Source organism: Verticillium alfalfae, genomic scaffold (assembly GCF_000150825.1).
Source record: "Verticillium alfalfae VaMs.102 supercont1.7 genomic scaffold, whole genome shotgun sequence".
NCBI lineage: Eukaryota > Fungi > Ascomycota > Sordariomycetes > Glomerellales > Plectosphaerellaceae > Verticillium > Verticillium alfalfae.
Genome location: NW_003315032.1, coordinates 1,050,660 through 1,065,992, shown reverse-complemented (window position 1 = coordinate 1,065,992; position 15,333 = coordinate 1,050,660). Strand labels below are relative to the sequence as shown.

Genomic DNA, 15,333 nt, shown 5'->3' with positions numbered 1-15,333 from the left:
CTTCGCCAACCGACCACAATCAGATTGAACGCTTTGAGCGTCATAGCGACGCCCTTACGCATATTGCGGAGCATTACGACTGGTAGTACAATACAGCGAATTTCACTTGCCTTGGGCACTCGAACTACGTGCCATCATCTTCGCTGCTGAAAGCCTCCACTCTCCGAGCAACACCAAATCTACTTCAACCTGCGCAATGCGCCTGAATACCTAGTTCAACCCTAGGCTTTCGAACACGTATCCCTCCATACTCATTCGCGCCCCGTAGGATGCCTCCCCGACGATCACACAAGAAATCGAGGGCAGGCTGTCGGCGGTGCAAGTCGCGCAAGATCAAGGTAACGCCTGTCCCCTCCACCGCTGCCTTCTCTTCCCACTCGCCATGCCATGCCGGACCCTCGGATCTAACGAGACGCGACTGTAGTGCGATGAAGTTCATCCACGATGCGGCAACTGCCTCAAGCACGGCGTGGCATGCGATTTTCAGAACCCCGACATCGTCGAAGATCTCGTCGCTACCGCCTCAGCACCATCGCCGGCAGCCCCCGCCTCGACAACGGCCTCAGCGGCAGACGCCTCGACGCCCGCCTCCTCTCCCACCATACCATCGCTCAGCGACCTCAAGACACCGTTACAAGGCGTCACATCACCGGCCCTGTCATTTGCCACACCTCTCTATACCATGCCGTCGACGCCCACCATCAGCACCAAGTCCCCGACGAACCGTCTCCTCGAGCTTCGCCTGATGCACCAGTACACATCCATGACATCGCGCACCCTCGTCGTGAACTCGCCCATCACCGACGATATTTGGCAGAACACAGTCCCCCGCCTCGCCTTTAGCGGCGCAACTATCTCGCCGACGCCATGCTCGCCGTCGCCGCCCTTCACCTCCGCTCCTTCAACCCCGACGACAAGGACCTCGCCCGCGCCTCCCACTCCTACATGGCCTCGTCTCTGTCCGCGTACTGCGCGTCTCTGAACGAAGGGATCAACGAGTCCAACGCCGAGGCCCTCTTCCTGACAGCCACCCTCATTGCCTTCCAGTCGTCTGCCTCGCGCATCTTCATCCGCGACGACGCGAACCCGGCCGACCCCTCGAGCGTCTACACGCTGCCGCTCTCGTGGTTCCACGCCTTCCAGGGTGTCAAGACGGTCGTCGCCTCGTCCTGGCCCTGGCTCCGCTCCTCGGGCATCGTCATACCCATCATCGACTCGCAGCCCGTGCTGCAGCTGGACCTCGACGGCTGTGCCCCTACGTCCTTCTTCGGCCACCTTCTCGCGGACCTCGACGACGAGCTCGCCACCGAGCCGTGCCCCGTGACGGTCATGGCGACCAAACAGACCTATCTCCACGCCGTCGCCGTCCTCAACTGGGCGCACAAGATCCCGCACCGCGGCGCCGCCCTCGCCTTCCCGGCCACCGTGTCGAAGCGTTTTCTCGACCTGATCGAGGCCCGCCGTCCGCGCGCCCTCGTCGTGCTCGCCTGCTTCTTCGCCTGCCTCAAGAGCATCGAGAACGTCTGGTGGCTGCACGGCGCCGCCCGCCGCGAGGTCATGGGCATCGTCTCCCAGTTCGAGGCCGCGAGCCCCTGGTGGGCCCACCTCGAGTGGCCCGTCCGCATCGCCCTCTACGACGGCGCCGTCATCCCGCCCGACGTCTGGGGTGCCGACTGGGTCACGGAGGAGGGCAAGACGGACAAGGGCTCCACCATGCTCAACGAGACGTTTGTCAACCACATCGAGATCCTTGCCGGCATGCTGGCCAAGGCCCAGTCGCTGCCGCCGATCCCCATCCCGGGTGATGCGGTTCTCGGGTGATCCGGCTGATGTCAGACTTTCAAAGGAATAGAAAAGGCAGATCGGAACAAAGATGCAGCTTCAGGTCACATGGTGTCAGATTGCCGAGGCGCGCTGCTGACCCAGATTTTGGGATCATCCCTCATTGGCTTCTTTACTTTTTCTTCTTCATTTCTGGCGGAATATTTTGGTAGCCCAGGATTTGACGGGCGGCGTCGTATGAGTATCAGTCTATGGCCCCTACTCCTTGAGCACGCCTAGAGAGGACTAGTAGTTGTCACAGGAGGCGTTTGGCAGAATTGATTCACCCACTAGACGCTTATGGCGGTGATTCGAGCGGTATCATGGGATCTTGTTTTAGGGGGAGCATCTTTTTCATAGCATATGTATAGCGCGTCCTGGGTCACATTTTGGGTCCAAACGGTTCGGATCAGACTTTGGTGGGGGGGGGAAGGCTTGGGCATGTTCATTCGAGTTCTGGCAGAGGAACCATGTAGACAACCTTTCATCCAAAGAGAATAGGTTGCAAAGTAAGCAAAGCACATAAACAAGCGTGGTCGCTCTGGTGTTTCCACCGACATGACGGCTTCAAGAATACAAGGGCGAACGGAATAGCATGATGATGACCGAATCCTGTCTAGAGCCTGTCCGAAGTACCGAAACAGCCACGACGCCGCTTTTTCTTTTTATATCGCAAGCCAGAGATGCATCCCCTCCTTTCCCGAACGCCAGCCCAAGAAAGAGACGCAGAAGCAAGAACCCACATCACCTAGCACGGTCCACCTGTACGACAACCCCCCCTCCCACTCCCCCTCCCACCCATGGCCGGGACGTTGCCTCAGTTCTTCTTCCTCTTGTCCGTCTTGACCTCGTCGTCGCTCGCCGCATCGTCGTCGGCGACGTCGCGGCTGCGCTTGAGACCCTTCATCCTGCGCGTCTGCAGCTGGCTGAGGTCCTGGCGGCCCGTGTGCACGCGACCGACCTTGTCGCCAATCTCGTCCGTCTTGATGTTCTTCTTGGTGCGCTCCTCGGTCGTCTTGGGACGGCGCATGGCCTCCTTGAGCACGGCCTCCTCGGGCTGCTGCATGCGGCCGACGCGAAAGTCCATGCGCGGGCCGATCTCGTCGACCTCGACGCGCGGCAGCCGCTGCCCGGACCGCCTCGTGCGGATCGTGTACACGCGCAGCCGCATCGGCGGCTTGGCGCCCGCGAGCCCCTCCTCCTCGACCGACAGGCTGACGAGGTAGCGCAGGCCCTCGACGTCGACCTTGTCCGACGGCTCGCCCTTGAAGAAGTCGGTCCACATGCTCTTGGCCATGGTGTACTCGTTGGCGACGGGCGAGTCCCGAGGCCGAGCCCGGAAAAATACGACCATGGGCCGCTGGCCGACGCGAACTTGGCGCTCTTGAACTGCTCAAGCTGGCGAAACGGGTCGACGTCGAAGTTGCATCTCGAGCATGTCGAGCACCTTGGGGCGCAAAGAGGCCCCGCAAACGTGACCGTGTGCGGCCGCTTCTTCGAGTGGAAACCAAACATGACGAGGGACGACTGGGTTCTTTTCGCCGGGGAAACTCGAGCGAGTCGGCCTTTTCAAACGGGTGGATCTCGTCTTCTTCGTGAGCCTGTTATTTTTTTTCATATGCCTGTAGTCTTCTTCTTCTTTTGTTCTCTCGGGAATATCAGACTGGGAGGGGGGGGGCTGAGTCGCACTTCTTGACGAGCGGCTCCCGCATGATGCAGAGGTTGCTCAGCGCATCCTGCACGACCTGGCTGCACGTCGAGCCCTTGAGGGCCATGAGACGCTTGGGGTTTTCGACGACCTTGGGCTCGCGATCGGCGAGGGCGCGCTTGCTTCGCGCATTGCGGCGCTTGCTGTTTTGGTCAGATGTACGGTCGGCATAGAGAGGCTGCTGGCATCCGAGACTCACACTTGACGAAGCATCGTGGGCTGTGGGTCTGAGATTGGCCGGTCTTTTTTTTTTTTCTTTTTCGTTCCTTCTTGACACGCCGGGCAGATTGAAAAACGAGCGTTGGCAAGGGGTATATTCGCTCGGTCTATCGATGCAATGGACAGTGGCGACAAGGCGGCAGTCGAGTTTGTCGTGCAGAGCTCAATGGTGAAGTTGAACGCAAAGGCTGGGAACAGTTTTTTTGGTGGAGCCCGTCTTATCGATAGGCCTACACCCCGCGGTGTGCACTCCGCCCAGGACCCCTGCTCACGCTCACGTTCACGTTCACGCCCTCGCTCACGCTCCAATCCTCGACAATTGACAACTCGGAGTGTATTCGACCAGATGAGCAAGCAGGAATTTAGGTGCTGCCGCCATTGAGCTGCCGACATCCTCACTGATGACTGACTCCATTGCGTTATATGCGATCGATGCTGCCGAAAACACCCGAGTACTAGGTTCCCATCACCGCTCCCCTATCCCGTATCCTGTACATTTCTCATTACACAAAGCAAAGCAAAGCCACTTCCCTCCCCCCACCGCTCGTCTCGAGGACATGAAAACTCTCGCCCTGTGTGAGGAGCGCATATGCGCCTCTTTGAATGCCAGCAGTTCTAGTTGCGCGTGGTGGCGCGCCGAGTATGGACATCCGAAAACAAAGGCCCTGTGTCACCTGTGGCCTGGGTATCATCGCACGTGTGAGCGCCCTCCGCAAATGAAACGCCGAAATTGCCGCCCGGTGATCGCGTCGCTTAGGTTGCCACAGCCATGGGCATATCCTGTTTCGATGCCGGCTCCTGTGCCTGTACTGCCTTGGTTCCGCGGCCCACACCGCCCATTCCCGCATGCTTCATGTGGACGCCCTGGCTGAGGACGCTGGCCGTTCGCAACGTCTCTGGAGACACGGCTGATAGTGTTGGTGACTGCTGAGATGTTGCCTGTCCGTTGGGCGGCGGCGGCGGCAGATGTTGCTGCTGCTGATGGTGGTGGTGATGGTGGTGGTGGTGTTGGCCCACATGCGAGGGACCAGCTTGTGGCGGCGCCGAGGACATGGCGGTGCTGGAACCGGGCTCAGAGTGAAGAGGCACATGTTGCATCTTGTGGGAGATGTGGTTGGGGTTTGCCCAAGGCGTGTTCTTGATAAACTGTTCGCCGGCCGGACCGAGCGTACCTCCAAATGAAACGGCCTGATAGTCTTCAAGAGGCTGCATAATTGATCTCTGGCGAGAACGCGAGGCTCGCTGACTGTCGTTAGCAAGAAAGTTCCCTGACACTCAAGTTCTGCTGTTTTGGCATACCTTGATAGCTTCCAGATCGTCATCAATTTCGGCAGCGCTTGCACCTCGCATCGCAGGAACCGCGGGAAAGCCTTCATGCTTGGCGAGGCCTGCGAGGTAGGCCACCTCAGTGTTGTATGCGACAGCATTCCTGGTGCGCTGGGCAGGGATCGTGGGGAATTGAATGCTGTAGTCGGGGACGCTGTGTGCGCTGCGCCTGGCGTTCTGGGTTTCGTACCACTCCTGGTTGAGCGATTCCAGGTATTGCTCACGCTTCTCCCGGATACCCTGGTAGAATTGACCCCAGATCTGCGCCCTGCGTGCGACGGAGAGTCTGTCGAGGGCTTGGATTGTGAGCTCATGTTCCCTGTTGACCTCGCGCATCCTGTTGTCGAGTCGCTCGTCGAGACATTGCCTCATGAGAAGATATTCAGGGTGGGTAGGATTGTCGGACTGGAGAGACTGCTCCTCGGCTTCCAAACGCTCAAGGCGCTCCTTGTAGAGCCTGGCCAAAGTCAGTAAACGGGCAGGCATAAGCCGGCATGGGAACTGACCTCTCGCGGAAGAGCACAAATCTGGCTTCAAGCTGACTCCACTCGTCGAGTGCGGCTTGTTTCCTCTCAACTGCGCGTGGCGTTAGCTGTCGTTCGTTCATGCCATTGCAAGTGGTTGCCCTACGTTCTTCCTCGTCTCTGGCGGCAGCGTCGGCATCGTCTTCAACCTCGGGCAACAGCCACATCCTCGTCCACACGGGGCTCAACGCCCTCGTCGGGGGGTGCCTTCTTCGTGAGTATCGGCGTCATTGATCTTGTCATCGTCGCCCGTCCTCGGTCTTGTGTTTGCTGCCATTCCCTCGGGGAGCTTCCCGCGTGACGCTGGACGCTTTGACTGGGCTGGCGCTGTCTCGAGACGGCTCAGTCTTGGCTTCGGTGGTCAGGACTGGAATTTCCTCGTCGGCAGATTGGTTCCCGCTGTTGGGGCGCGTCGACAGAGGATCATCCTCATCATCTTCGCGGCGCGCAGCATCGCCCAAGTCTGGCGCGGCGAACGAGCCCGTGCGCTTTCTCAAGGGTTGGTCAGAGTCGGATTGATCGACGGGAAGTGACCGTTTTCGCTTCTTCGTCTCCGATGATTCTCGAACAGGGCTTGCCAACGACGTGACGGCGGGCTTGGCAGGTTTGGTCGGGGAAGGGGATCCGTCGCCGGGGCTCGATGCCAGGGACACGTCGTCGTTGTCGGACAGCGACTCATTATCGCTATTGTCGGCCTCGTCGTCGACGGAAAATGTTTTCTGGAGCTTACTTGGGGTGTGCTCAAAGATCTGACCGTCATTGAATTCATTGACGACGACGTCTCGGTGTCGCTGGGCTTGCGGTGTGTCGAAGAGACGCTCCGTCTCGGCCTCGGTGTCGTTGGCGTCGGAGAGATTGCTGTCGGACTCGGACACATCGCCCTCGTCGTCGTCATGCTGGCGAGGCGTATCGTGATGTATGTTCATGACATCGAGAGAGCCTTCGTCGCCGTCTCCGTCCTCGACATCGCTCAACGGACTGGAGATGTTGCTGTCGTCATGGTCAAGGGTCGGCTGCTCTGGCGAGAGCGCAGGGGGGATCGCCCCAGCGGCCGCCATCGCTTCTTTCCTGTGTGATCACAGTCGCAAACACGGATGTATTATATTCGCGTTGGGGCAAACTTGTTGGGGCTTGGGCGGGAGAGGTTTTCGCGCGAGGAGGTCGGGTCGGGAAGAGGTTGGAGGGGCGGAGCTGCAGCGGCCGCGAAGGGTGTCGGCAGGAGGTGCTGCGAGAATAAATTGCCAGAGTCAAAGGAATAAAATTGGGAATGAGGTGTTTCGCTTCCTGTTGGTAGGGAAATCAGAGCTTGTTGGGTGGGTGTTGTGGTGTTGTAGTGGGAAACCGGAAGAAGCATTAGTGAACCTGCCACTCCATCAGATGCGCTCATCTACCTCGTGCCTCTGCTCCTCTCTTCTCGCTCCTCTTGCGCACCAGCACCAGCACCAAGCACCAGCATCACTTCGGTCGGCAGAACAAAACCCGTTCATTGGTTGGGAGCCGAGGCGGTGAGAGGCGCCCGGAAGTGGGTCACATTGCGGGTTCGGCGCGGCAAAACTCGACCAATCGATTAGCAGCGCCAGATTGGGGATGTGCCCCGCTGTAAAGTTGACCGTTAGTGTCTGCGAAGAGGCCTAGAGCTCGACATTTTTCTTCGGGGTGCGACTTGACGAAACGGCCAGGATCCCATCAGTCCGTCGCAAACCACCGATTGTCATACACCATGTCAAAAAAGTAGGTTGCCTTTTGAAATCGAGTCAGATAAGAATTGTGTACTAATTTTGTATCAGAACCTCCAAGTTGACGGCCTCGTCCAAAGCCGTGGACCCCACCCTCGATGCTCTTTTCTCCTCGAGCGTAAGCCGATAATTGCTCTGTACGATCAACGGAGAGACGTAACTTGACTGACAATCTCCAGGCTGGACCTGCCAAACCTCACCCAAGGGCTAAATATGCCGAGGCACCACCGCCTAGGCCCAAAAAGGCTGCCGAAGAGTCCGACGAGGAGGAGGAAGCTGGTGACGACGACGATGATGAGGACATGGTGGATGCTGATGCCGACCTCTCTGAGCTCTCAGGCGATGCTGAAGGCGAGGCTTCCGAGGAAGAGGATGTGGAGGAGGCAGTGGAGCGCCTGCTGGAACCCCCCCGGAAGCCCAAGGAGCGCAAGCGCAAGCGCGACGAAGACGACCTCGAGGGCAAATACTTGAACAAACTCGCACTGGAAGAAGAGAAGGAAGAGGCCCAGCTCAAGCGTCAGAAGAACAAGTCGGAGGCCCCCAAGGCCGAGCAGGCAGATGACACAACCTCGGACGATGACGTGGAGAAGGAAGTCCTCCCCGTCCACGAATCTCTCGTCGCAAAGGACAAGAATGATGCCAACACCAAGGACACGGATGTCGAGAAAGCCAGCCGCACAGTCTTCCTTGCCAATGTTGCCGCCGAAGCGAGCACCACAAAGGCAGCGAAGAAGACGCTCATGACGCATCTCTCGACCGTCCTGGAAAAGGGCGAGAAGATTGAGTCGATCCGGTTCCGCTCGCTCGCCTTCTCGGCCGGCTCCATGCCCAAGCGCGCCGCCTACATCACGCACTCGCTCATGGAAGCCACGACGAAGTCCGCTAACGCCTATGTCGTTTACTCAACCCCGGCTGCGGCGCGCAAGGCCTGCACTACGCTCAACGGCTCCGTCGTCCTCGATCGCCACATCCGCGTCGACAGCGTCGCCCACCCTGCGCCCACAGACCACCGTCGCTGCGTCTTCGTCGGCAACCTCGGATTCGTCGACGACGAGACGGTCCTCAACACGGACGCCAGCGGCGAGACTAAGGAGCGCAAGCGCAACAAGGTCCCTTCCGATATTGAGGAGGGTCTTTGGCGCGTCTTTGGCAAGGAAGACGGCAAGGTCGAGAGTGTCCGCGTCATCCGTGATCCCAAGACCCGCGTCGGCAAGGGCTTCGCCTACGTTCAGTTTCACGTCCGTCCTCCCCCATCCACCCATATTCTCCCTCTCTACAGGTTTCATGAGCAGCCACTGACATCCAAATAGGACGCCAACGACGTCGAGGCCGCCCTGCTCCTCAACGAGAAGAAGTTTCCCCCCATGCTCCCGCGCACCCTCCGCGTCACCCGTGCCAAGGCCCCGCACAAGACGGCCCTCGCACAGGAGCGCTCCCGCGCCAAGACGGCCGGCGACAAGGCCACGGACAAGAAGTCGACAAAGTACAAGCAAAAGGCCACCAACGAGGAGCTCTCCATGGCCGGCCGCGCCTCGAAGCTGCTCGGTCGCTCGGGCGCCCTGTACGACCACAAGAAGAAGAAGCAGGGCCGCGGTGGTAGCGGCGACGGCAAGGAGCAGGCCAGCGGGTCAGGGCTCGTCCTCAAGACACCCGAGGAGATCATCTTTGAAGGCAAACGCGCGAGCGCCAATGACGGGCGGCCGAGCGACGTGAGGATCGGCAAGAAGAAGGGCAGGGTCAACAAGGGACGGGTGGAGAAGAAGGGCCGTGGAGCCGTGAGGGCCGCGGCATGGCGAAAGGAGGGTGGCAAGACGAGTAAGGATTGAGGGGGATGGGGACTAAGGTAGCTGTTGTGATACCACTTGTGTGTTGTGTTACATGGACCGGGGGTCGGCGTACGAAAATAGAGATATCATGGCTTTTCATGGCTTGACTTGTTATGCATGTGTTCGGCTTCGAAGGTGATTAATCTGGTCTCTTCCCGATGCTTTCGCATTTTTCCTTCCATCGACTGGTTCATCAATCCGTCTCATGTCGTCGAGTTGAATCCACGACGCTATTTCATGTGCTTGAACCAACGTCAAGAAGAAATCTCTATACTTCACACCGATTGACTCGACAGAGGTTCTTGGGCTCTTCCTGTTCCACCAGGCAATTCAACTGCCTTGCGAGCTACCTCGACCAAGCACCAGCTAAATCACATGTCCGCAGTCGTGATAAACAAGCAACGAAAGACCCCACAACGCTAGCCTGGTCCTCATCTATTAAAATCACAGAGACTCCAGATAACAAAAGATCCATTCGTTGGGTAATGGATTTCAGAAGGGGTAATCAATCCTAGGCCTAGCGTCGTGTCGTTCGACGAGGGGACGAGGAGAACAAAGAAATCTACCAGACCACCACCTCGACAGGCTATCAGGATGCAAGAGAAGGCAGGAAGCAATGCAGGTTTTTGTTCTGCAGAAGCATGATCCACCCCCAGCCGCAGTCCCGATCCCCTTCCAAGTGTGTAGAGCAAAACGCAAACGCGAGGAAGGCAACTCTCCGGGGTCGTCTTTCACCTCTTAGTACTCAGCGTCACCCTCATCAGGCTCGAACGAATCGGCGGCAACCTCCTCGTAATCCTTCTCGAGCGCAGCAAGATCCTCACGGGCCTCGCTGAACTCACCCTCCTCCATGCCCTCACCAACGTACCAGTGCACGAAAGCACGCTTGCTGTACATGAGGTCAAACTTGTGGTCCAGCCTCGACCAAGCCTCGGCAATCGCGGTGGTGTTGGACAACATGGAGACGGAACGGTCGACAGAGGCGAGACCGCCATCGCCGGGGGCGGCGGGGACGGCAACAGGCTTCTGGTAGTTGATTCCGAGCTTGAAGCCCGTGGGGCACCATTCGACCAGGTTGAAGGAGGACTTGGCCTTGAGCGCGGCAATGGCAGCGTTGCAGTCGCGAGGGACGGCGTCGCCACGATACAGCAGAGCGACAGCCATGTACTTGCCGTTGCGGGGATCGCAGACGACCATCTGGTTGTTGGGCTCGAAGCCTATTTTTTTTTTGGTCATCAGCATTACCACCATCAACTACGACAGACCGTCATTGACTTACACTGGAAGGTCAACTCCTGAACCTTGAAGCTCTCGTGCTGGCTGTTCGAAGCAGACACAACGGGAGCGTAGCTGATCAAGGGGTAGTGGATACGAGGGTAGGGCACCAGGTTGGTCTGGAACTCGTTGAGGTCGACATTCAGGGCACCGTCGAATCGGAGAGACGAGGTGATGGAAGAGACGACCTGAGCGATCAGACGGTTGAGGTGCTCGTACGAGGGACGGGGGATGTCTAGGTTGCGGCGGCAGATGTCGTAGACAGCCTCGTTGTCGACGAGGAACGTACAGTCGGAGTTCTCGATGGTGCTGTGGGTGGACAGGACAGCGTTGTAAGGCTCGACAACGGCCGTCGAGACACGAGGAGCGGGGTAGACGGCGAACTCAAGCTTGGACTTCTTGCTGTACTCGGTAGAAAGACGCTCGAGAAGGAGGGCACCGAAACCGGAACCGGTACCACCACCGAAGGAGTGGAAGATCAGGAAGCCCTGGAGGGAGTGGCAGTTGTCTGGACGGCATCGTTAGCATACCGTCTTACAGATGTATCACTGCCGATGGCTCTTACCAGCAACACGGCGGATGCGGTCAATGACATTATCGACCATCTCCTTGCCAATGGTGTAGTGGCCACGGGCGTAGTTGTTGGCGGCATCCTCCTTGCCGCTGATCAACAGCTCGGGGTGGAACAGCTGACGGTAGGCGCCGGTACGGATCTCGTCAATGGGCGAGGGGTCCAGGTCGACGAAGATGGAGCGAGGAACATGCTTGCCACCGCTGGTTTCGGAGAAGAAGGTCTCGAAAGAGCCAGGGTCGCCGATCTCAGGGCCGTTGGGGTCGGGACGACCATCAGCGCCGAGGCCGTGCTCGAGCAGGTAGCTAGCTAGAGGTCAGCCTCCGAGCAGCAGCATGGTGAGAAGTTTCGGGTCGAGTGGACATACAGTTCCCAAGCAGAGTTACCCAGCTGGACACCGGCCTGGCCAAGGTGGAGGTGAAGAATCTAAAAAGGGACCAACTTGTAAGCATGCTTGAATCGAGGCCAAACAAAAATGGTTGATGGCGGATTCAGCCAGCCGAAGTGCAGAGTTCCATTTCCACTCGTTTTCAGGGGTCCGGCCCTGAGGAATGGGACGGCCCGCGATAGCTTCATCTGGCATGGGAGCTTCAGGAACAGGGAAAGCTTCAACATACCTCGCCCTTCATGATGAATGATGTTGTCGGAGAAGAGGCTAAGACGGAGACTGCAACGGAGAAGAGAGCAGCTTTCACGCGCGCAGCGCTGGTGTGGTCCAGAGGTCCAAGGAAGGCAAGGAGGAGAAGGAGGTGGTTTTCCCAGTTGTGGTGAGGTTTGGCGGGCCTGGGTACAGAGTAAAGGGACCGGGTGTTCAATTGTGGGCTTCAAGGCGGGGCACGTCAACTATCGGGTGGCGCGATAGGGGGAAGGCGCTGGGAGATGCACATCGCGGGTTAGCGCCAGGTCCTCAGGTGCTGGACCCTGGTGGATTTCTGGGCCTTGCCGTCTCACAGGCCAATGAGCGAGCTTCTGCTTCTCACCGCCAGATGGTCCGTGCTGAGCCACAAGGGAAGTGGGGTATCGAATAGGGACAGCAGTGGCTCAGAAGCGGCCATGATTGGACACCGTCGGCTTTCCGTGGCAGCAGTGGTTGGTGATGAATGTCTGGGACACTGCTTGTCCTGTCTCTACGAGACCCTGTCAGATGGGAGGCATCTCCTCGTTTGACAGCTGCCACGTCGAGAGGAATTTCAACGTTGCAGAGGTGTTCCTTAATGTAATGTACGCGGAGTGAGGTTCGGGTGGGTGGGTGCGACCAGCTAGCTAGCTGGCATTTTGAAGGGGGGGTAACCCCTCTTTACTCTTCATGCGTTGTTGGGCCCTACATCCCTTCGTAGAGGTACCCAGATATGGTACAGACGGCCGATCAGTACTCCACCGTGAGCAAAATGGTGAACCTCAATATCGAGTCTACGAGGTTCATCATGTTGCAATGCAGAATCATCTGCATAACTCACGTCGTTCGACCAAGCTAAACTTTGTCTTTGTTGCCGAGGTTGTCAGTGCAGTAATGATAAGTTCAGGGTATCCATGTTACTAAGTCTGTTGCAGTACATGCGGCTCCTTGATTCTGCGACAAGCAGGTCGGCCGACTCCCTTGCAGAAAACTTTAAACCATCTACCACATGGGGGAGAAATGGCCAGGTCCAGTCAAAAAACGTCAAAGTAGCATGTGTCCTGGACCGACAAATAAACATAACCATGCCTACCACAGGACAGAATTGTACATGTCTTCATTCAGTGGGGGGATATCTAAAAGGCATCCTCGGGCCTTCTTCCGCCATGTCTCCTGAGAGCATGTGCGGCATCGATGTAACAACCAACTCCAATACAATCTTACAGAGCAACCATGGATAAATTGCCCATGCCTGCTGTCCCTTAGGCTTAGCCTTACACACCACCCTTCATTTGGTCCACCCAGTGCGCGTCACAATATTCTCGATTTATTTCGCTTGTTGGGGTTCTCTGGGCGCATCAGGAACCTTGACATCTTCGAAATCGTCTTGGCCAACAGCCTTCAATGTGTACCAGTCTTGCGTTCAGGGTCAGTAAGATGACCATGGTAAGGGAGCTTGGCTGGGCAGCTTACAGACACCCCCAACAATGGTCCACAATCCCAGGCCGAGAACAGCATTCTTGACTATGTACGGTTTCCTCGCCCGAATCAGAGCCGGGCCTTGCCTGAGGTGGCGGTCGTAGTATGATGATCTTTGAGTTCTGTCCCTCGTCAGGCCACTATTCGACCAATTGGCTGTTCATCTGTCAAGTTGAACACGTACCCCGCCATTGTGTTGTTTAGTTGTTGCTTCTGAGAACAAGCCGTGAGATGTCAAAGACTTCGTGAGCCGTGAGTTCGCGGCTTGTGAGGTTGTGTCGTTGTTCAATCGTCGTTCGATGACCTTCGGGATGTTCGTGTCGCAAAAGTTGCTGGATCGAAGTCGAACAATGAAAGCGATAAGACTCCGGGAAAAGCACGGCAGAACCGATAGTGCAAGATTGAACAGGGATCACACAGGAGCTTCTGCGTGGGGTGCACAGACCACCTACGCAATCCAAGCTTCGCGCGTCCAGACCGAGACCGTGGAACCTCACTCTCGAACCAAACATATCCTGCCTGCCTTGTCGTGCAGTAGAGTTTCTGTTACGCAGCCTGCCCCCCCTCTCAGCAACACGAAAACGCCCTCACCACGATCATCAGACACACGAACCTTTGAGCGCCTGCAATACTTGGGCGGGATGCGGCTCGGACAGAGCTTAGGAATTTCCACAGGTCGCGACAGCTCGTAGCCGATGAACCCTAGCCGACGCCGCCTGTAAACTTCGGAGAATCGATTCGCACTCAATACTTCACATACAAACGCAGAGCTACGAGCCTGCAGCCTCTCAACATCATGGCGTCCCCTCAACTATCCGTCAGCGACCAGATCCGGCAACTGAACGATGCGCGGAAGCTTGTTCTAAGCGATGTTAAATATTACTCGAATGTGGTCAAGAGCATCTTGCAAATTGTTGTACCATCCGCTCACCTCGAACTGCGAAGATGGGGCGCAGAGTTCCTTGCCGAAGCATTTGCGACACCAGCACTGCCCTTGAGCGAAAAGGAGACCATGCAGCTCTTTGTTCTCGAAACATTGAAAGACCTGCTGGAAGACCCAAACGAAGATCTGCAGGTGTTGCGCAGCGCAATTCAAGCTTCTGCAAGCATTTACCCGATCGCCTTGCGGTGGATGTGAGTGCGCCGACGAGGAGAGTCGAAGGCACGAAAGAGACGCAAACTGACTGGTGGACAGCATCAACAATTCCTACGATAACATGACATGGGAGCGCATGGTTAAGATCAAGACTCGTATACTGCGTATCTGGGAGAATGCTGAGCCTTCTCTGCGGATATGCTGCATGAAGTTTGCGCAACGGGTTGTGCTGGCGCAGTCAGTCGCAAACCCCCAAGAACCTCGGGTACGGTCGTGCTCGTTCTTCCAGCCAATTGGTCGTCGTGTAACCAACCTCACAGCGCGTGATTCTCTCGATGTTTCTCTGGATAGTGCCGAGATCATCAGACCCTTGATCACAGACACTAGAGGCGAGCAGCTGGGTTGCTTGACAGGATATTGGGTGGACTTCAAGACCAGGCCAGGTAAGGAGAAGAACTTCCGTGCTCCAACCTCAACGCTACTGACATGATGCCCCAAACACTAGCGATGCTCTTCTCGTTGATGCTACTCTGAATTGTCTGTCCATCCTTGTACGCACGCGCCCTACCACAGCGAACAGAATTCTGGCCGCTGTCCTCCAATTCAACCCTTTGAAGCTTGCCAACTCGCCCATGACACCCCGGATACGTGTGCTAGTGAAGTCCATGGAGAAAACCACAAGGATGCTACTGATGCATATTGCGAAACGGTATTGTAACAATTGTGCTGATGACTCGAGATGTCGGACTAACATATGCTACCCAGCGATCCTCACAACCCGATTGTCCCTCGGATCCAGCAACATGTCGAGGGCATGATGCGCATGCGTTCCGAGATCCTTGATGAGTCAAGTCGGAAGCGTGGCCTGGAGGTAATGCCGGAGGGCACAGATCTTAAACGACAACGGACTCTTGCGCCAGCGCCACAACAGCTGGAGGTCACACCCCTAGCTCCTGGTCAACATAGCCTCGCCGATGTCTACACACTTACAGGCAGTGAAGGATTGAAGGCTTTCGACATCTCAACGGTGCCGGCGGGGCTGGTCGCCCCGGATCAATGGTGTCGACCCTGTCCAGGATAAAATCCCCCAATTGGCTCTACAAGGGGGTTGATGGGAATCAAAGGGCGACTTGCCG

General features: G+C 57.2%; 7 protein-coding genes across 7 annotated transcripts; 3 read left to right on the top strand and 4 right to left on the bottom strand.

The window, feature by feature from the left end:
• Positions 1–444: 444 nt before the first annotated feature.
• VDBG_06150 (conserved hypothetical protein) lies at positions 445–1,821 on the top strand (the record flags this gene model as incomplete). The annotated part of the gene is made up of 2 exons (XM_003003662.1): positions 445–753; positions 844–1,821. The coding sequence occupies 2 exons, from the start codon at positions 445–447 to the stop codon at positions 1,819–1,821; spliced, it is 1,287 nt and encodes a 428-aa protein (XP_003003708.1).
• An 817-nt stretch (positions 1,822–2,638) lies between these two features.
• On the bottom strand, positions 2,639–3,742 carry VDBG_06149 (ribosome biogenesis protein RPF2; the record flags this gene model as incomplete). The annotated part of the gene is made up of 4 exons (XM_003003661.1): positions 2,639–3,210; positions 3,269–3,422; positions 3,519–3,672; positions 3,729–3,742. 4 exons carry the CDS (start codon positions 3,740–3,742, stop codon positions 2,639–2,641), a joined length of 894 nt encoding a protein of 297 aa, XP_003003707.1.
• A 759-nt stretch (positions 3,743–4,501) lies between these two features.
• Positions 4,502–6,656, bottom strand: VDBG_06148 (conserved hypothetical protein; the record flags this gene model as incomplete). Its single annotated transcript, XM_003003660.1, has 4 exons — positions 4,502–4,969; positions 5,048–5,531; positions 5,581–5,805; positions 5,908–6,656. 4 exons carry the CDS (start codon positions 6,654–6,656, stop codon positions 4,502–4,504), a joined length of 1,926 nt encoding a protein of 641 aa, XP_003003706.1.
• Positions 6,657–7,318: 662 nt separating this feature from the next.
• On the top strand, positions 7,319–9,160 carry VDBG_06147 (nucleolar protein; the record flags this gene model as incomplete). Its single annotated transcript, XM_003003659.1, has 4 exons — positions 7,319–7,329; positions 7,386–7,452; positions 7,514–8,572; positions 8,645–9,160. 4 exons carry the CDS (start codon positions 7,319–7,321, stop codon positions 9,158–9,160), a joined length of 1,653 nt encoding a protein of 550 aa, XP_003003705.1.
• A 402-nt stretch (positions 9,161–9,562) lies between these two features.
• On the bottom strand, positions 9,563–11,734 carry VDBG_06146 (tubulin alpha chain; the record flags this gene model as incomplete). The annotated part of the gene is made up of 5 exons (XM_003003658.1): positions 9,563–10,377; positions 10,440–10,943; positions 11,001–11,311; positions 11,374–11,432; positions 11,624–11,734. The coding sequence occupies 5 exons, from the start codon at positions 11,633–11,635 to the stop codon at positions 9,899–9,901; spliced, it is 1,365 nt and encodes a 454-aa protein (XP_003003704.1).
• A 1,215-nt stretch (positions 11,735–12,949) lies between these two features.
• Positions 12,950–13,293, bottom strand: VDBG_06145 (conserved hypothetical protein; the record flags this gene model as incomplete). The annotated part of the gene is made up of 3 exons (XM_003003657.1): positions 12,950–13,038; positions 13,096–13,214; positions 13,286–13,293. The coding sequence occupies 3 exons, from the start codon at positions 13,291–13,293 to the stop codon at positions 12,950–12,952; spliced, it is 216 nt and encodes a 71-aa protein (XP_003003703.1).
• A 604-nt stretch (positions 13,294–13,897) lies between these two features.
• VDBG_06144 (conserved hypothetical protein) lies at positions 13,898–14,731 on the top strand (the record flags this gene model as incomplete). Its single annotated transcript, XM_003003656.1, has 3 exons — positions 13,898–14,235; positions 14,297–14,640; positions 14,703–14,731. The coding sequence occupies 3 exons, from the start codon at positions 13,898–13,900 to the stop codon at positions 14,729–14,731; spliced, it is 711 nt and encodes a 236-aa protein (XP_003003702.1).
• Positions 14,732–15,333: the final 602 nt, after the last annotated feature.